This window comes from Ischnura elegans, chromosome 11, assembly GCF_921293095.1.
Source record: "Ischnura elegans chromosome 11, ioIscEleg1.1, whole genome shotgun sequence".
Taxonomy (NCBI): Eukaryota; Metazoa; Arthropoda; class Insecta; order Odonata; family Coenagrionidae; genus Ischnura; species Ischnura elegans.
In genome coordinates, this window is record NC_060256.1 from 95,430,680 (window position 1) to 95,452,219 (window position 21,540).

Consider the following 21,540-nt stretch of genomic DNA (forward strand, 5'->3'; position numbering starts at 1 on the left):
TCATTGCGGCGTTAACATTCACGGCATTTTTCGCGTACGTTAAATTTCTGTTGATATACGGCCAGTGATTTTCTTATTGTTGGCTTATTAACGGACCGTGAATTTAGCAAAATTGAGACCGTGAAAACCTTAAAAAAAACCGTGAAAACGTGAAAAATAACCGTGAAAACCTGGAAAAAGCCGTGAATTTCATTGTTCAGGTAGAGTGGGAACCCTGCTCATGCTAGCAGCAGGCCTCCTGAAAAGAGGGGCATTGAATGAAGGTCTGATAAAGACGAGGGCCGGGAGGAAATGTGAGGCTCTGAAAGATATCTAAGCCTATTGCCCCCTTGTAACATGAAGTTTTTTCTCAAACCTTTCTCACTTCTCCCCTTCAACTCCATGACCTTCTTCCACTTCCTGCAGAGGCGACACTACCTGTGACGTCTCGCGTCATAGAAACCGTTAAAAAGGTAGTTTTGAGTTGTGGTCAACCCCCTTAAATCTATATGTATAGGTGGCTGGCACTCAGGACGGAATATATGTAGCGCTAGAGGAAATCATGACATAGCCCTTACATCCTCAGTCACTCGGTAGCGACTGCCATGATGTGGACGTTAGGTCATGAGCACGGACCGTGTTATGTTGATATGTACAATTCATATGGAATTGGGTGAGGAGGGGGGGGGGGGGGGGAAAGGGTTGTTTGGAGGGCAGTGGAGGTTCTTGTTTGTGCTGTTACCTCCCTAAGATGGCTTTCTCGTCTCCAGCTCCTCAAAATAATCTAGATCTCTTTTTCTGGGGTGGGAAGGGTGGAATATTATTGCATGGGATATGGCACCACTTTTTCAATTCATTGAAATAGCCTTCCATGTAGCCAACCATCAAACGATCGAGTTTACATTTTCCGTTGTGATAAAGTGTGGAAAATGTAAGAAGTTTGTGCTAGAAATGAGTGAAATGGAAAATGTGAAGACAGTGTAATGGCTGCTCTGGCATTGGAGAGGGGAGTATGTGATCAGGAAAAATTTGTTTTGCGCTATCATGCTGTGTTGGGTTGGAGTGGTGGAGGAGTGGATCATGATGCACTAGTTTTGCACTTGCGTTTACTCGCTTTCTCATTGTTTGCAGGGTCTGATTCGTCACTTCCGTCCCGAGTTGGAGGAGCGCATGAGGAAGTTCGAGGAAAAGCAGGCGGCCACATCCGGCTAGTGTGTCCATCCTTGTCTGCATGATAAGGTCCTCCTATCCATTAATTGTATTGGTGGTGTGTGTAGTGTTCTCTGTACATAAAATTGTTATTTAAATTCTCAAAATAAACTTTTAACTCTCAACGAGTAGACTCTATTTTCTTTCTCTTATGTTCTCTGGGGTGATCTGAAAATTGACTTTTTTCAAGATCAAACTGTGTGGAGAAGTTGTCGACTGATGCCAGCATTTTGGATGATTGTTACTATGTTCTGCTGCCTAAGCCCTTAAGTAATACATTTCATGAAAATTCAGGCAGGATTTGGAAACTACAACCTCTGATGGGGAATTTCTAGTAAATAAGGCACTTAGGGCAAGGGCCAGTTTGTAATTATGTATTTGGCTTTCTGATATGTAGAGATGATTAAAAAAAAGTACTCACCTTGCCTGTAAATCTTCACTCTCAATTATTATTATTTAAGGGAATGGTAAGGGCATTATATGGTATTGTCTCCTCATCACCTCATTTATTTCATCGTATCATTTCATATTTTTGAGATACCTTTTTATGTTATCATGCTTCTTCAGCACATTATCTCCCTTTTCGCAGATTTATTTATTGTTAGCTGATGAAATGATAGCCAGGGGCGAGCAAGGACTGGCGTGGGAGGGTCCGAGCCGAAGGGGCTGGTTACCACAACCTTTCGACCCCTATTCCTGCCACCGAATGAAGTCCCCACAATTAGGCCGCTCTGGTTCCTTGTACTCATGGTCTCACCTTCTGGAGCATGAGAGATGAGGTCGCAATTAGGTTCCATTGCTGTCGAAGGTTAATGTTTCAATTCACAAAAAATTGTTGAAACATCTTTAGAAACACTAAAAAAATTTCAGCGTTTTTCTCGTGGCCATTTTCTTCTTCATCTTGTTTTATAGGTTCAGTTACAGCCCTTGCTTCACAATATCCTCCTTAATAACGCCATCTCCATCCAAGAGAAGGGATTCACAGTGGCCCGAAAAGAGAACAAATGCACCCCTGTTGACTGCCGATTCTTTTCAATCGTCCTGCCTTTTTTGAAACATTGATTTATTCGCACTCTATAGTTGTCTGGCGTTTCGCATTTGTTATGAATGGCAGATTCCTCATAAATGGCTGCCCTTGTCTCACATCAGATAAAATTCGCAAGCAAGATGGTCGGGTCATGGGGTTCCGAAATAACTTCTGTCGTCGCGTGCAGTGGCGCAGCGAAGGGGGGGGGGGTTTCGGGGATAAACCCCCCTCCAGAGCTCAGAGAAATTTTTAACATTAATCCACTTTACTTGATTGGATTGATATTGCTAATAGAATAGTGTAAGGGCTAATCAAATATCCCTCAGAAAGCCATAAAACTCGTCATTTTGAACCATTTATGTTAAAATTCCGCAATTTATTAATCTCACAAATACCGCTTATCCTGGTGGGTATTCCATACGTTTACACACCCAGGTATTAGTTGTACCTAAACCTCCCCCAGCCTTAATTCCTAGCTGCGCCCCTGCCTCTCGTTACGAATGGAGAAGGTGCCCACTAAGTCCATGGCCCTTTCTGAATTGCACGAGCATTCCAGTTCTTACCCGAAGAATGTCCACCTGGACGTGGTAAATATTACTAAGACCAATCTAGACGTCTCCGTATTGTAATGGTTCAAGCCCCATTACAGTGCATTTCTACTCGGTGCATTTTCTTCCCTACCAGTTTACCCGCTCGTTCCACGACCTTTCCCAAAACCCCACCCCCAAACCATGGCCCGTGGAGGAAGGTGTGGATGAGTAAGAGGGGATGAATGTGTTTTCGCCGATTTTTGTATGGTTGTGTGTGAGTGTGTGTGTGTGTGTGTGTGGGAGGAGGGGAGCTCGGGTTTTCCCTGAGTGAGTGGCGTATTACTCCTCCCTCTCTTCATTGTGCATTACCCCCACCCCAAGTTGAGGTATGATAAAAGGTGGTGCGCGTAAGAGAACCGAGAGAATTCCTAAGTGACTGTCGGGCGGAGCCTATGCCCAAAATCAGTGCGACGCACGGCAGGAGGAGACAAGGGGCCCAAGTGTTTCCAGAAAGATTGATCTGGAAGAAGAATCCCCCCCCGTCCGAAGGAGCAAAGGACCAGCTGAAGAGGACGCATTATCTCCGTTCCGGATGCAGCTTCCTCCAACATGGGAGAAAGGAGTGCAGTAAATGGAACAAGAGAGTGTTGGATCCAACCTGGTCCAGACTCGGACTACGATAAAGTAAGATTGCAGCTATCCCCCCCCCCCCCCAAAGCCCCCTTGTGTCTCCTGCCAAGCTAAGTTAAGACAAACAATAACGGAACGCACCCGTTACATTAGTGAAAGTGAAATCAGTCACCAAGTACAATTAACGTTCGCACCCCAAATTTATATTCGATGGGATGGACTATCATTTACCTCCCCAGTCAAGAAATCATTGAATTTGTATCATATTTACGTGTTCACCACCGAACTTTACTTTGTTATCATCATTTTCTATATTGATTTTCATCTAGAAACCAAGTTATATTGTTTTTTAATTTTATTTATCATCGATGTTTCATAAGTGGCTTTCACCAATTCATATTTCATTAGCGTATAAGAGGGTTCCTTTTGTTTTTTTGTCATATGCAACCTTATTTGTGTGAATTATATTTTGTTTAATTGAAAGTGTTTGAGAGAGTGTTTTTGTTCTGATTCCTCCACGGGTCACCCCATTGAAAATATCCTTCGTCCTTCCTTTCGCCCCGTCTGATTTCCTTCCCGTAAATGCGTGTTGGACGAGTGCATCAGCGCCCGAACGTCACCCATCAGTTTGAATCGGGAACCCCCCACCCGCAATCATCTTCACAGAAGGGGAATATTTTTTTTATTTTATGTGAATTACGAGAAGTGAGTGGCATAGTTTTGTCCCGTAGGTCCCATGGGGGAGGGATCTTCGCGGATTTGTATTTTTTTTATTTTTGTGCGACGTCTCCGCCCGGTTCTATTGTGGTATCCGGGCGAGTCGGGGGTGGGATGCCACAGTATCCATTAGAGGACACGTGGGCAGATGTATATACCAACGTCGCCATTCACAAAAAGTGTGTGTGCCTGTCTGTTTCAGGGACCATAGTGGTGAGTCCAATTCCCTCCCTAACCAGCCAGTTCACAAAAGCAATTCAAAGGGTGAATATATATATGTATATATATATATATATATATATACACACCATATATATATACACATAAATTCACAGGTAAGGAAAGAAAGGGATAGGAACATGGAATAGAAAAAGGACAAGGACAACGGTGCTGTGGTAGATGGAAAAAGCCAGAAATCAGAGGGTAAAAATGCGGCCTGACTGGGACTCGAACCCAGAACCTCCTGGTTGCCGGCCAGGTGCTCTACCAGTTGCGCTACCAGGACGCTTAGATTTACCATGATTTCGGTGGGGGTTTATATACAGTAAACTCCCTTTGCTTTGGCCCACAAGAGTAACCAATAGATGGCACTGGGGCAGCTCACCACTCACCAGCAGAAGGAATGGACGAGGACACAAGGATGAAAGGAAAGATACACACTCACACGATAGCAGGAAAGAGACAGGAACATGCGTTTCGGGGCACGCAGAGCCCAAGTGAAATAAGCCAATATGGCCGATACACTACTTCATTCATTCACACGACGCCTTAAGCGCAAATATGCACATAAATTCACAGGTAAGGAAAGAAAGGGATAGGAACATGGAATAGAAAAAGGACAAGGACAACGGTGCTGTGGTAGATGGAAAAAGCCAGAAATCAGAGGGTAAAATGTTCCATGTTCCTATCCCTTTCTTTCCTTACCTGTGAATTTATGTGCATATTTGCGCTTAAGGCGTCGTGGGAATGAATGAAGTAGTATATATATATATATATATATATAAAATGATTTTGGAATCATTAGAACATTTGTTAAATAAATTAAAATATTTGACATTTTTTTTATCAGCGTTTTAATATCCAAAAACTATCCTCACTTGAAATCGCTGTTGTGAAATTCGTCAATACCTTGATTATTTTTTCTCTTTTGATTTCTTTTCTTACATTTTTAAGATTGAAACAGAAATGTTGCTGAATAAATACCTGTGATTAGAAGAAGCTCAAGGGACACGTAAGAATCATAGAAGAGTAACAAGCTGAGGCAGTTAAAACTGTTGAGAATCCAAATATCTGTTAAATGTGTTACCCTACAACCTGGCCATTATTCTGAAAGCAGCTTGATATGAATAATATATGTACTCGTACCAGTGGGTGCATTCACGTGCATCCAAAATTCCGTGGTTTAATAACCTTGAAATGCAATTTGCCAATTACTGTCAATTTTACGTCTTAGACTGCTTGTGGAGTAAAATTCATTCAGAAAAATGATAAGGAGATGGATTGCTGCAAATTGAATGTATTTTAATTTCTTAAACCGTAATGGTCAGCCGGGAGGGGGATACTCTCGAGTTTTTCACGATAAGATAGCTGTTTTGGGGGGCCTCGTGACCCTTGGTCTTACGAATAGGGTTGGTGGCTGAGGTTACCAGCAATCTTGTCAACAATCGCCACTGCACGATCGGGTACCTCCACTTGGTCGATGCAAATATCAGTTGGTTAAAGAAGGAGAAAATATTGATTGACAAGGGAGAAAATACATAAATAGGGCTCAGTCAGTAGAATTCAGATAATATTATATCATTTAAAAGCGTTTTCTCCTAATTATGTTTAGTTAGTAGACGATACTTGGGGCATATTTCATGTTCCAACATAAGTAATGATACTGTAGGAAATAATTCGAGACTGTAAATGTTTACTGAAAATCTGAAGAGACCTTGCACTTTGAGAATAAGGAATTGTTAAATCACCAATCTTTTTTATTTATTTTTGGTGCTGTCCCAAGTTGGAGATCGGGGTGAGTGTTGTACCATTGGAACACTTTTTAATTTTAATTTCTAAAAGTGTTTGAAATTGTTCCTAGCTACGTCAGGTTCGTGTATCTAGGAGCGCTACCTATGGTACCAAGGAGCACAAGTTGCATTGGTGGGAGCAGTAATTAAAAAGTGAAAAATGGAAATGAATATGATTTGGTCATTGATTTTGAAAATACATGAACGTGTCTAATATAGAAAATTAACATAGCTTAGGTAAAATCTCAATTTTAAAATAAAACTCCTTTCAAGTAAAAATAAACTTAGGTTAAACCCTTCTAAATAGAGAGCATTATTTCAAGTCCAGTTATATAATGAATTTCACACAAAAAAATCAAATTATAGAATATTAGGCCATAAATTACAACTGACTACAAAAATCATGGACACAGTAACATGTTCTCCTAGGGGCATCACGTGCTTGTGTTTCTTGGTACAAGAGGTAGCCATTTTTAATGTCGGCTGAATTTACTGTTTAATATTACGTCTAAAATAGCAAATAAGTAGCTAATACTAATCGTCATTATATGTTGATTTCACCTATGTTAGGATAGCCACTGTTAGAGTGATAAATTTTTGGTAAAAGACGCAAATGAAACCAAAATATTTACTTTTCAGCGTCAAATACTTCAAACTAGCATCTTCATCGTAAACATAATCCAAATGAACTCAAATTGACATATTCTAGTGCTTCTTTCGCGTAATAGCTTACTTAAAAGCCGCACTTTAGGTCACAGCACTTGTCTATAGTTTCAAGTGTTCCCAGGTACACTTTGCCCCAGCTTCACCACCCTCCCCTACCTCTCCTTATCTTGGGACAATGATTTTAGTTTTTGAAGAGAAAACTTCTTTAGTGGCGTTAAGCACTTTTGCGGGATGGGGAAAAAGCATAGAATTCGCATGAGCGTCACCAACCCGACACCGCGATCACTACAGCGAGATATACATTTTGGTCTTAAAATTCGTCTCTTCGTATCACATCCTCGGTAGTATAGTGGTAAGTATCCTCGCTTGTCACGCGGGAGACCGGGGTTCGATTTCCCGCCGGGGAGGATTTTTTTCTCAATCTCATACGATTTAAAAAATTTTACAATGGATATTTCAACTACGCAGGCTGACTAGGTATAGTAAATAAACTTTGTTAATATATAGACTGTTAAAGTCTTTTTGTTTTGAAAATATTAAAATTGAAGATAAAAATCTATAGTGTATATTGTATAAGTTCATTAAATATAAAGAGCTCGTGCATGAACGTGCAGAAGAGAGTACACGCTATAAAAATACAGGTCAGTACAATTTAAGGCAGTTTCTTTTATGTGTATAGTTAACAATTATAGGTTTAAAGCATACTAAATAAAAGAAATAAAAGCATATTATATTTTAATATATAAATAATGTTACTTTCTATTCATACACATCGTATTTTTAATATATATTTAATAATAAACAGTTTGCTGAAAAAAATAATTTCAATTTTTGTTGAAAAATGAGTATTACTGGAAAAATTAGTTCTTTAATAATATTAAATCTATATAAAATAAATGGATAATAATTATTTCAGTTTTCACTTCTGTCGGCCAGTCCCACGACTACCCCGTTTTGTTTTTTTTATTTACATTTAACGGTAGAAAAAATTACCTGCAAAGAGCAATGAACTTTAGAAAAATTAATTATCCACTCTACTCTTTGAAGACGGTATCATTATGCAACAACCTTCAGAGAATTCACGCCGCTAACATCATGTTAGCCTACCTGAAAAAGTAAAACTTCCCGTTTGGTGCCAATAAGTTGCCTCTTTGTCCCATGTATGGGAAATGTGCTGACTGTAATTGAGGTCCCCAGAAGTCAAGGGGTACAAGCGCAACTTTTATAACTTTGGAGTTAAGGGCAGACAGTGGTTGGTGGTCCTCTGTTGCAGTGGCGCAGCGAGGAGGGGGTTTTGGGGGATAAAACCCCCCCAGGGCTCAGAGAAATTTTTACGTTTAATCCATTTTACTTAATTGGATTGATTTTACTAATAAATTGTGTAAGGATTAATAAATTATCCCTCAGAAAGCCGTAAAATTCACCATTATGGACCATATATCATAAAATTCCGCAATTTATTAATCTCGCACCTACTGCTTATCCTGGTGGGTATTCCATACCCTTACACACCCCAGTATTAGTTGCATCTAAACCCCCCCCCCCCAGCCTCAATTCCTGGCTGCACCCCTGGTCGTGTGAGCACGCTCTATACCAAAGCGCGCACACCTACGTCCAAATGTGGGATAGCCTGGACCTTTGCATTTGAAAATGGCTTTGATGCCCACATTCGGGAGCTCTCTTTTTTATCGCCACCACCCACCCCTCTAGTGAATGCTTTGCGTATTAGTAACACAGAGTATATTCAGAGAGGACAGAGGGCACTTTAAGGTGTAATCTCTGGTGTGCATTTAAGCCATGTTCTCCGTAAGTTAACGCAGCGGATTCAGTGATACGGCTAGCTAGGTAGGTTGAGGTTGAAGCCAACTTACTTGTGCCTTATTGTGAACATATCGTGAAGCTTTCATTCTTTAGTCTTTCATCATGGATGAATAACAGAAGAAAGGCACCAAAAAAGGTGGATTTGCGTGGTGCTCGGCAACTAATTGCCGAAAAGTTTCTACTGTTTTCCAAAGAATCCAGTCAGGTAAGCATTTTTGACTCTGTTACCATTTGTACACGGTTTAGGTATTGAATTTATTTGTTCTACATACATTTTCAAATTGCTGTATGGGAAATTAATGTCATTTTTTACTTTCCTTGTGAAAATTTTCCGTGTGCAATGTGCTCACGTCTTGTGAGGATGCAAGGAGTGGATAATTTGGTCTCGGCACCAGGACTTGGAGGGGAAAAGTTCGAGCTATTTGCATTCGAATACCAGACTATGTGGCGAGCATTTTGAGGATGTTCTTAAATTATTTTGAGAACAAGCTTCATGCCCATGTGGTACCATCCAAGTTCAATGTGCCAAACCTGCCGCCGCTTGTTGGGAGTTCGAGAAAGCCTCCTTAGAAAAGGCAGATGCTGGAGATCTCACTGGATAAATGCTCCAACAGGGAAAGTGATTACGGTAAGTGTGATTTGCTACGTTAGACCTCTTGGATTAATATAACGGAAAGGGATGAATCTAAATTTACCTAGATGAATATATTTTTTGTCAGTCCAATCCTCAATTCAGTGTTTCCTCTTCAAGTAAGCCATTGCTATGTTGTTCCTTCTGTGAAGCTCTTGCATATTTATGGTTAGCTAATATTAAAATTTTTTCAGTCTCTCTCTAATAAAGTGGTCATAATATATATCTTGAATTATTTTTATCACTCTCGGTGCATATTTGCTTCCAAACATAGTTCATGATCAAGTAACTATTTTACACAGTGATCTTCAATTGGTGTATGCACGATTTTGTCTTTTGCATTCAAGCACTTTATTATTTGCTCTGTAAATTAACGATTTTCCCAATATGCATCAATTTTACTTGAAATTAAACTAAATTATCTCGGTCTCTTGTTAGTGGTGGCTAATTTCACCATGTTGTGTGTTATATAAGTACTTGACATGTCAATACAATTTTATATTTTTACTCATAAACACCACCATTATTCCCTCTTCTATGATGAGATTCTTTCCCGGCGTATTAATTGAGTGAAGTCCTCTCGGGATTTCCACCGGTTGATTTGATTTATAGGCACCAACGTTTCAATGAACGCCTCGTTCATCGTCCTCAGGGTGAATAATAAATTTTTACTGATTAAAGAATGTTTATAAGTAACTATAAACAAATTGCAACAATTAAGTTACCCCTGATCGGCCGGAAAAATCTGAATTTTTATGAAACGGTGGGGTTCTATGATTTTTAATTTTCTTTAAAATGGGATTCCACGCATTGCTAATTTTGTATCCAGTGTCCCTATTGAAATTATTTTTATTAAGCCTAATTTCAATGGCCTCCTTAGCGAGCCTGTCCCAGAAGTTGTTGGAACGGCAGATTAATTTGGCGCTATCCCATTTAGTTTGGTGATCCCTATTAATGCTATGTTCAGCCACAGCAGACTTATCAGGCTGTCCAAGTCTGAAATGCCTCCGATGCTCCTACCAGGATTAAGGAGCATGGGAGGCATTTCAGACTTGGACAGCCTGATAAGTCTGCTGTGGCTGAACATAGCATTAATAGGGATCACCAAATTAAATGGGATAGCGCCAAATTAATCTGCCGTTCCAACAACTTCTGGGACAGGCTCGCTAAGGAGGCCATTGAAATTAGGCTTAATAAAAATAATTTCAATAGGGACACTGGATACAAAATTAGCAATGCGTGGAATCCCATTTTAAAGAAAATTAAAAATCATAGAACCCCACCGTTTCATAAAAATTCAGATTTTTCCGGCCGATCAGGGGTAACTTAATTGTTGCAATTTGTTTATAGTTACTTATAAACATTCTTTAATCAGTAAAAATTTATTATTCACCCTGAGGACGATGAACGAGGCGTTCATTGAAACGTTGGTGCCTATAAATCAAATCAACCGGTGGAAATCCCGAGAGGACTTCACTCAATTCCCTCTTCTGTTTGTCCCTTCTTGTTTGTAGACCTTTGAGGAAACAATGTTTAAGTTTCCTATGAAATTTTGGAGTGAACAATCTAATTTACTTCACATAAACATTACGAGGCCTCCAAACATAACTATAGTACATATATGTTCTTGTTCTCTTACTGCTCATTATTCATTGTATTGGTCATGCACAAATTAAACTTCTATCAGTACAGATACCCATTTTGTATATAGATGATAATTCATGCCTTAGGAATTCATGCAATTTAGTGTAATCATTAGATAAATTGGAGAAATATCTATTTCTCCAATTTCAGTGTCTCCTCAGTATCTTGTAATGGATGGAGGGGCATTGTACTTTCTTATTTAATACTGTGTGTAATGACTTTTAATTGTATGATAAACTTCCTGAGGCAAAGAAATCTCACACTTTTTATTGCAAATGCTAAACTTATTTCGCCTTCATGCATAAGAATCATAACTGTGCTTCATGGTAAAAGAACACCAATGGTAACGTCCACACTTTTTGTTGTTGATTGAATCCAATTGATTGATCCAATTGATTCTTTTATCATGGATATAATCAACTTCCACAAAATGAAGCCTGGAATGATTTTATGTGTGCTTCATAGCTTTATTAGAATGAAAATAAATGTTATCATTGGTATTCAAACACTTTGAAACACATAAAATATTGACTGTAACATCCCTCTACATTCTGAATTTAATGGTATTCATAAAAAAGCGTGTACATTTTCTCCCAAAAAATGCTGACTACCATTCGCATATGACAAGAACAAAAGACTACCTGCATGTTCTTCCTAGAAAGACAAAAAGGAGTAGTGATGGTCCTCTCCATAAGGGAACAAAACTTTATAACCTTCTACCGGAACAGTTAAGAAATTTATCATCAATTGAACTCTTTAAAGTGAATCTCAAAAGATACCTAATTAAAAATACCTTGTATAGTGTTGATGAATATATGAACTATTGTAAAGAAAACATTTGTAAACGTATTCTATGAGCAGTGCTTGTACTTAAAATTTTATGCTGTGACAAATGTAACTTTCCAAATGTATACTTTTTTATGTGAATGTTACCTGATATATCATCCCATGTTATTCATCAGTGTATTGTATTGACGAAGCCTATACCATTTACTAATCTGTATTGGTTCTCTTGGCTAATAAAACTATTATTATTATTATTATTATTACTGATAAGGCTATTCTCACATATTTGTGATACCAATACATCCTTTCTTTTTGTGCATTGCAGCTCTAGGTCAACTCTCAGTCACTGAAAGTGATGATGCCCAAATGGGACCAGAGGTCTTGCAAAACTCACAAATACAGAATGCCTCCAATGACGCTGAATACCTCAGACTGAGGAAAATAATTAACCAGCAGAGAGTTAAAATTCACCGCCTAAAGAAGAGGAATGAAGAGCTTGAGCAAAAGCTCAAGGCATCACAAGGTGACACATCTCTAGAATCTTTGTGTGAGAAATTTTTGCCAGTACAAATGAAGAACTTCATTTTGATGTTTAAGAAAGGTAAAAGCAAGTGCCTAAAAAAGCGACTTAGTTTAGGATTACATACATTTCTTGAGCCCTAAGGCCTATTCTTTTGTAAGGAATTTTTTGCCATTGGCATCACTGAGGACTATTCGGAGAATTCTGAGTAGCCTTCCTGTGGCTACAGGATTGTCGGACTGGATTCTTAAAAACATTGAAGTCCAGGTCAATGTTTTGGGTAATTCAAGCCAAGATTGCATAATTTGTATGGATGAAGTTACATTAAAGTCTCACTTGTATTAGAATATAAGCAAGGGTGAAGTGGTAGCCATTGTGGACATGGGAGATGGGAGAAGAAGTTCTACAACTTCCAATGCATCTTTTGTTGTGATGGTTGGGGGCATCACAGTAAATTGGAAACAGGCCATTGGCTATTTTTTGTAAAGGAGTCTGGTCCAGCTCTTGGCATTCACCCTTGAACGGCTTGCGTGCCCATATGGGCACAGCTGCAGTGGTCTAAATAATTTTGTATAAATTCTGACCCAAACATTATGGAGCATGCTGTTTTTGCCAAAAATGATTACAATGTATCTCTTTATTCGGTTTGTGTGCTTACGGTCAGCATTTATACCAGCAGTTGACTTTGGCAGGATAGGTATTCTTACTCACTCTGATCGAGGAGGCAAAAGAGAAAAAATGGCGCAGTGTCTTCAGTAAATGCGATTTTTTTCCTTTTTATTTTTTATACTCCGCTAAGTATTTAATCTTATCCTCATAATGAATATTGTCAACTTCAGTTTCTTTTGCCTGCATAGCGATATCTTTCGTATGAGACAAGCAATTTGAATTTATTTTTAGGTGATCCCATATGGGCACGCTAGCCAGTAGCCGGGGGTGTCTTTTTTGGCGGGTGTTCTTCGCTACAAACGTCGTTATTGGGTCTGTTATCAAATGATTTCGATGTAAAATGCTAAGTTTTTGTCAATCTTTTATTTTTTTCTCATGTCACTCGAATTGAAAGACTTCAATATTTTTTGCTGTATTTTTTTGTAATATTTCCATTAATTTTTAATACAAAAAATACATTTTTTATTATTCAACACTGTTATTCATGGTGCTTGCGTTATACTTTGCTCAACTATCTAATATGAAGAATGATAGGGCTATTTTCTACCACTGGTATACATACCCAACAATCAAGGGCATGGTGGAAGGGGAAAGGATGTTTGTTAAATACAATGATGAAGCTCATGGTGAAGCGCTTTGTATCGCGTATAAAACGTTGTAACAATAAAAAGTAGATTGAGCCTTGACCATATCGACCACATTGAACTCGTGGTCAAATTTTCCAACTAAGTCCAATCCCTGGTTGTAAGTCGCAAGGAGATATCAAGGCGAACGTTAACAAGCAACCATTACAAGCTCCGTCAGTTTTAGTCCTGAAAAGGATGGAGGAGACAGCAAAATGACCGAGACGTACGCATAGGCATGAGATGACATGTCATCCGCTGAGAATATATTCCTCGAAATGAATTTTGCTGAATTTCCGGTAAATTCCTAGTTGAGGTTTCCGAAATGTTCATGACGGAAAAAATTTGTTTTTCTCTGTTTTATTCAATTTTATTCTGAGTGGTAATTGCTGTCTGCAGGAAGAGAGTTTTTGGGAGAGTGGCGATGATGTCGGAAACACTCTGGTGTATAAGCCATCCACAAGGTTGCAAAATATAATGAGGGTTTATCACTGTGCAGATAATAATCACTAAGATAACAGCGGCAAAATGTGCACACTTAGGCCATTCATAAATATGATAAAGTACGTTTGCTCAGAAAACTATATGCCAACCCCCGAGCTAAAATACGATGAATCCATGATAAAGTATTTTGGCAATCATGGCTGCAAACAGTTCATATGGGGTGAACCTATAAGTTTCGGCTTTCAAATATAGTGCTTGAATACTCCTCAAGATTACTTGGTGGACTTCAGCATATAGCAGGGACTGAGTGTTGAAGAAAAAAACAACTACCATAAATTCGTAGGTAAATGCTCTTCGTATTTGCTTATCATGTTGGACAATTTACTAGAGTAAGCGATAAATCTTTTCCATTTATTTTGACAATTGGTTTACTAGCTTTCCTCTTATAAGTCAGTTAAAATCTCAAGGATGTAAGGGCACTGGAACATTTCTGAGAAAAAGGATACCCAAAGGTAGGTATCCCATTGATCGAAAAAACAGCTAGCTAAGCAGCCCTGCTGCTCCCATGCTTTCGCACGGGAGAAAAAAGGGAATATTGTTGTTGTTAGATAGAATGACTATTCGGTAGTGACTGTCAAGTCACCTTGCCAATGTGTACACCCACTCACAAAGGTCACGAGATTCCCACGTGTTACCTCAAAAGTGGTACAAGTCAGTGGCGGTTTGCCCATAAGGACTCTCGGACGCCGCCCCTCCAAAATATTTGAAAAAGTAAAAAAAAAAATATCCATTAATTTATAATTATACATCTGATTAATCAAAGCGTTTTTTCAGTCCCATACATCGAAAGTGTTGGAAAAACACGAAAAGAAATAGCGCGAGAAGTTCGTATTTGTAGCCGTGGGGCGCTGGCCAGAACGTCCCAATCCATCCCCATGCAGTTATATGGAGAGTGGTAGTGGTGGGGGCCGCTGGTGCTATGACGCGTCTAACGTTGTGTCTTACGGAAGTCTTGGGACGTCGTCCGAAAATGCGCAGAGCGACGAGTGAGTTGACATCGCTGCGCAGGCCGGCGGGCGTATAATCTGGCGTCTACTTGGTGCTGCCACAGAAAAGGGACCTACGGAATCAGAATGGTCACTGTACTGGGTGTAGTTATACGATTTTAATTTTTAATTACTGGTAGGTATTGCTACAGTAAATAAATTATCCCATTATGCTAGCGTTTTTTGGTATTTGAATCCCGGAACACAAAATCCAACCAGTTAAAGGCCGTATTGAGGAAGGAAAACTATTCTCGAGTAGGTATTTGCCACAGTTCTGTTATGATTACGAATTTCAAGAACCTTGGGGAAACTAATATTATAATACTTAGGCCTTAACAATGTATTAATATCTTCCCGATTATTAGAAATGCGGTACCTATTTTTCAGATAAATTTATCGAAAGACCTGCAGTATTAGGAAAAATCAGTTAACATTCCCCACTGATTTATAATTTAAGAAATAGTTGCGTGCGTGATAGGGTGAAGGATTAAATATGATTTAAATCGTTAAGCGCGACTTTAAATAGAGTCATTCAATTAATGTCATGAAGTGCCGCGTACAATGCACCTTTTGTGTGTAGGTTCATCATTTTTCTAGCCGTCCTTGTTGTACTAGTTCATGTTCACCTAATTCCTCAGCGGCAGAGCGGTAGCTGTCTGACGGAAAATGCCCACTTGGGTCTGATTTAAGTGGCCTCGAAGAGTTCATATCAGTGCGGAAATCCTTACAGCTCCCATCTGTGGCTCAATCGAGTCGTCTTCTTTTACGATCTAGAACTTATTTTCTATTATATCATGGCAATGATTTCGAAGACACGGTTATTCCAAATGCGACCCGTTGGCGTCTCGTGTGTTTACCACATATGAATCTTAGACTCAAGGAGATGGTCCGTGACGTCCTTTGTTTGCTTGAATGCCTTTGCTGACCTTAAATTCGTCCCTCAGCTGAATCAGCATTAGTGGACCACGACTTCTAACTCCCTTGAGTCGTCCTTATAGTAACGGCAAGACTCTCGGAAAGAACGGAGTGAAATGAGTTCAGACATCATTTTCGAGGAGTTAATTGTGCGTAATTGCCGATTAAGAAGTTTCTTAGTGCTGTGTGTACATTCAAGAAGACTATTTTGAATTAATCAACAGTGCTCGTTTTTTTTTTAAGGGAAATATAGGGAAAAAATGTCCCAATTCTGTGTCCAGGCACCTTTTTCTTTTTGGTCGTATTTTTCGTCGGCCTATTTTGTGTCGTCCCTTGTTTATTTATAGACTAGTGCCCTTGCCATGTGTTCAATCAGAAAGAAATTGTTGTCCAGCGCTGATTTCAACGAACGTGTAATTTATCACTTTGCTGGACAAAATGAAAGAAGGATGGACTTTTGCAATGTAACTAAAGGCCTGTGAGTATTTCATATTTTGTTAAAAATGTGTGAGAAATGTTTAATTGTTGATTTTAAATCATACTGTATTCAAGAAGCAACGCGAACACCGCCATCAAAGTTTACATCTGCAATAGCAAAGCGCGCGCATTCTAGTAGTGTTTGTTGCCTAGTGGAAGTCAGTGACACTCTCCTCCCTCCTCAGGTGTTACAAGTGTCATTGCTACCTAAATCATTGCAAATGTTGTATAGATTTGACAAATAACGCATTATATGATTGCAAAACGAACAACAGAAGTGTATTGCGGGCATATCCGCACGAAGAATGTAGACGCTAAAACCTAAAGTTACGTATTTTCGTTTGTATTTGCAAAATATCGCAGCAAATATATTTTTATTCTTCAAGATCATTGATCAGTATCATCGAGATTCCGGACTAAGCCGATCCGTATGACCGAGAGTCTACTGCATTTAGTATTTATTAATCAAGCTTTATTAGGAAAACTAGGTATTTTTGTTGAAAAAAACGGAACGTATGGCATCACAGAATTTAATTCCTAGATTGCCGTAAAAACTTAATAAAATACACGAAATATTAAAAAATTATGACCCCCCGGTGGAGTGCGCCCCCCCTAGCATTTGACTCACGAGCCGCCACTGGTACAAGTTAGGCAGCCAGCAGTGGTCTCTACCTACAATATTTAGATGGGTGGAACTGATCCCACGGATCAAAATATCAACAGATACAGGAATGTTATCAGAGGAAAAAATGGTGATGGTCCACAGGAAGCTCCTTGATGCTGTCATTGTAATGCCTGGATCTGTACGGAAAATTCTGATTCAAATATACCGCAGTAAGGTCTTAGGCGAGAGATTGCACAAATATTTTGTAACGAAGATGTACCTTTCCCAGACCTGGTGGTCGTGTTTAACCTTCCCTATAAAGCACAACTAATCATAGAAAGTCTGATGACATAAGGTATGATGGCAGAGAATACCAATTTTTCCCGTTTCATAGACGCCGATGTTATTATGATGAATATTCTTCCCGCGCGCGCTCAGAATGTGCTAAGTGCCCAGGTCTTTGCCTTCAATGAAATTCTGACTATTGTAAGGATCACCTCTGTCAGCTCGGTTTCCGTCTTCACCTTCCTGCACCCCATCCCAACTATTACCCACTCCACCTCTAGCATCTGAGCTAGTAAGCATATCAGATACCTACACCTCTTCCTTCCTTCTATTTCCTCACCCCCTTCCCCGAATCATCACATTCTTCATTTCCACGGGAGCGCATTGTTTCCTCTCTCCCATGCGACGCCTACCATGGGGAACTGCAAAGACAAGCACTGCGGCAGGGGGAGGGGTGCGCCGAGAGAGAGCTGCGAAGAGACAGCGCGTGGCAGTAGTTATTGTATCGTCGCTGAGAGTGATCACAATAAAAACCTGTAAAGAGTGTCTCTGAGTTTCCTTCACAGAATCCCTGCCAAATCGGTGTTGATTCCCCTTTTGAGTGATCAGGGGTCTTACACTGGTGTCAAGAAGTGGGATTTGGCAAATTTTGTGAGGAAACTCAAAGACGAGATGGCGGGGAGAGTGAGCCTTGGGGGACAGGAGATGGAATTACAACAGGCCATCACGGAATTGAACGAGAAACTCCTTGAGCTGAGCGTGGATAATGAAAGGCTCCGACGGGCAGGGGCAGCCACGGGAGAGGAAGGGGGAAGGAAGAATTTTGGCCTGCTTTCGGCTGTCGAGGCTTTTTCTGGGAGAGCGGGCGAGTCGGTTGCGGCCTTCCTCGACAAGATTGAACGCGCGGCTGATCTGGGGTGTCTCTCCGACGGCGACAGACTCAGCGCAACAGTGCTGAAACTGAATGGAGAGGCTGCGGAGTTTTACCGCAGCAAGGAGGAATGCCGGGGGGCCGAGACTTTCGAGGAGTTGAAGGCGCAACTCCTCCTGAGGTACCGGACGAAAAGAAGTACTCGTTTCTTCCGGGAGCTGTTGACTAACATGAGGAGGGGCCCCCAGGAGGACCTAGAGGCCTTCGCTGACCGAGTACGAAAGGTCAACAGCCAGACGTTTGACGCCACTGGCTCCGTAGAGCATGCCGCCGCGACGCGGTATGAGGCAGATCAGCGCGCCCTCGACGCCTTCCTAAATGGCCTGTCGGGGGAGGTGGGCAGGCAGTGCCGGTTGGCGTCGCCCCAAAGTTTTGAGGAGGCTGTCGAGGCCGCCATCAGGATTGAAGAGGTAGAAAGGCGCCCAGCACAGGAGGAACCAGCGAATCGTCACGTCTTCCGGACCCCGAGAGAAGGGAAGTGCTATAACTGCGGGGAGACCGGACACATGGCGAGGGAGTGCCGCAATCCGAGGCGGTGCTTCAATTGCGGAGGCGTGGACCACATTGCCCGGGAATGCAAACCAAGGCGCCAGGCGGGGTTAAACGACAGCGGGGCCGGCAACGCCGCCAATTCCGGCCCCTACTAGATGTCTTCCTCCCGAGGGTGGAGAGGGGCGGAGGACCCACGGACCTGGTGGCGAGGGTGAGCGTCCAGGGAAAGATGGCCAGGTTTCTTTGCGACACTGGCGCCCAGGTATCTCTCGTGTGCAGTAATGTGTGCGGATTGAAGGGCGTGAAAAGGTCTCCTTATCGTGTGAAGGGAATTACTGGTGATGTGGTGAAGAGTGTAGGGGAGAAGGACGTAGAATTTTTAGTTAAGGGATTTCGGTATGTATGCCGTATGCAAGTAGTGGACGAGGTAGGTGGGTACGATGGGATTTTAGGTTTAGATTTTCTAGAAAGATTTGATTGTTGCATAGACGTTACACGGGGAACCCTTTCTATAGGGAAGGATACGTGGTATTTGAGGGATGGACACAAGGAAGAAGTTAGCGTGGGGCGGCTGAAGCGAGCGAGAGAGTGGTGTGGCGCGGAATTCCCTATCCGGTTGGTAGAAACAGAAATTTTGCCGGGAATGTGCGAAAAACTATTTAACTTTAAGGTCCCTGATTTGAATGTCCCAGCCGGCACAGATGTTTTAGTCGAATCGAAGTTTGGTGATTTAGAGGGGTGTGTTGTTGCGAGGACTATATCGAGAGTGAATAAAAACCGGGAAATTGTGGTGAGGGTGGGTAATCTTAATGCAGGAGAAGTAACTTTAAGAAAGGGAACAATATTAGCCTCCGCCACCGAATGGGAGGACATTAAAGTAGAGGCAAAAGACGATCGGGGGCCGCGAGTGCATGCTGTGAGATGTTGTGAAGAAAAAATTAATTTTTCAGAAAAGTTAAGCCATCTAAATGACCAGGAACGCGAAAGTTTGGTGCCGATTCTCGAGGAGTACGAGGATTTGTTTTCTCGTAAGGGCCTCCCACCGCCGACGAAATTAGTATCACACCATATTCCAACAGCTGATGAGAAACCAATTTATAAAAAAGCGTACCGAACACCGTACCATCAGAGGGAAATAGTGGAGAGGTTGGTGCAAGAACAACTAGAAGCAGGTGTCATAGTGCCGAGCGTTAGCCCTTGGGCCGCCCCAATTGTTGTTGTGCCAAAAAAGTCGGCGGATGGAAGCGCATCGTATAGGTTTTGTGTGGACTACAGAGCGTTGAATGCAATTACTATTCCTGATGTATACCCCCTCCCAAACATAGTGGAAACTTTAGATTATCTCGGGAACTGCCGCTATTTTACCACCATGGACCTGACGAGCGGGTACCATCAGATCCCAATGGACCAGGAGTCCCGACCTAAGACGGCATTTAATACGGAAGGGGGGCATTATGAATATACGAGGATGCCTTTTGGCTTGCGAAACGCGCCGGCGAGCTTCCAGCGTCTTATGGATAGTGTCCTCCGCGGGCTTAAGCCAGCGCATTGCCTTGTGTATTTAGACGACGTGGTCGTTTTTAGTTCCACGATCGAAGAGCACGCGAAGCGATTGGGAGGCGTTTTAGAGAGGTTGAGGGTGGCTGGATTGACCTTAAAGTATGATAAATGTCACTTTGCTCATGACAAAGTTAATTATTTGGGTCATGTTATTACTAAAGATGGGATTTTTCCCGATCCGGCGAAGCTCTCGGCGGTGAGCGAATATCCCTCTCCAACTTGCACGAAAGAATTGCAGTCCTATTTGGGTTTGGCTAATTACTACAGAAGATTCGTGAGAGGTTATGCTTGCATAGCAAAACCTTTAACGAGATTGTTGAAGAAGGGAGTTACTTTCAGTTGGACGAATGACTGTGAAGAGGCAATGCAAAAGCTTAAGACCGCGTTGACTAGTAGCCCAATTTTAGTTTATCCTGACTTTAGTAAACCTTTTATTGTTTCCACAGATGCCTCGAATTACGCCCTCGGGGCAGTTCTTTCGCAGGAGATAAACGGAGAGGAACACCCCATTGCCTTTGCCTCTAGACAATTAAATAACGCGGAAACTAATTATTCAGCGACGGAAAAAGAACTTCTTGGAGTCGTATGGGCTGTAGGCCATTTTAAATGTTATTTGTTTGGTAGGAGATTTAAAATTGTGACGGATCCTGCAGCCCTTAAGTGGTTGTTTAGCCTTAAGGACCCTAATAGCCGTTTAGTGAGATGGACATTGAAATTAAGCGAGTTTGACTATGAGGTCGTTCACAAGCTAGGGAAGCTTCATTCGAATGCTGATGCATTAAGTCGGAAGGTGCGGACGGTTGAAATAGGACCGTATGACAACTTAATTGATTGTCAGAATTCGGACGCTGAGTGTAAAAAATTACGCACTCAGGAGGGGTTCCTGGTAAAAGGGGGAGTTTTGTACAAGGAGACCAATGGTGGACAAAGAGTAGTGGTTCCCGAAGTGTTGAGAAAAGGGATACTACAAAACTTTCACGATCATCCGTTATCTGGTCACTTGGGGGTTCGACCAACATTGGAAAGGGTACGATCGCGGTATTGGTGGCGCGGAGTAACAAAGGATGTGAAGGAAGTGTTGAAGGGTTGTGTTGCGTGCAATCGCCGCAGCCCTTATGGGAAAACGAGGGCACCTGTGCAGGAGTTACCCTCATCAGATAGGCCGTTTGATTTCGTTTCGTTGGATACTGTTGGCCCTCTTCCATGCAGTGACCAGGGTAATAAATATATTCTTTCCATCATTGATAATTTTTCCCGCTATCTTGAGATGGTCCCATTACCGGACCAAAGGGCGGAGACAATTGCCTCAGCATTCGTAAGGAAGT

The 21,540-nt window shown here is 41.3% G+C and overlaps 1 protein-coding gene across 1 annotated transcript in view; it reads left to right on the forward strand.

The window, feature by feature from the left end:
• Positions 1 to 1,316, forward strand: part of LOC124167513 (NADH dehydrogenase [ubiquinone] flavoprotein 1, mitochondrial) — a 52,621-nt gene extending 51,305 nt beyond the window's left edge. The window contains exon 10 of the mRNA XM_046545445.1: positions 1,111 to 1,316. Coding sequence (XP_046401401.1) covers positions 1,111 to 1,191 — 81 coding nt within the window. The 3' untranslated portion in view covers positions 1,192 to 1,316. The remainder of the gene's footprint in view (positions 1 to 1,110) is intronic.
• Positions 1,317 to 21,540: the final 20,224 nt, after the last annotated feature.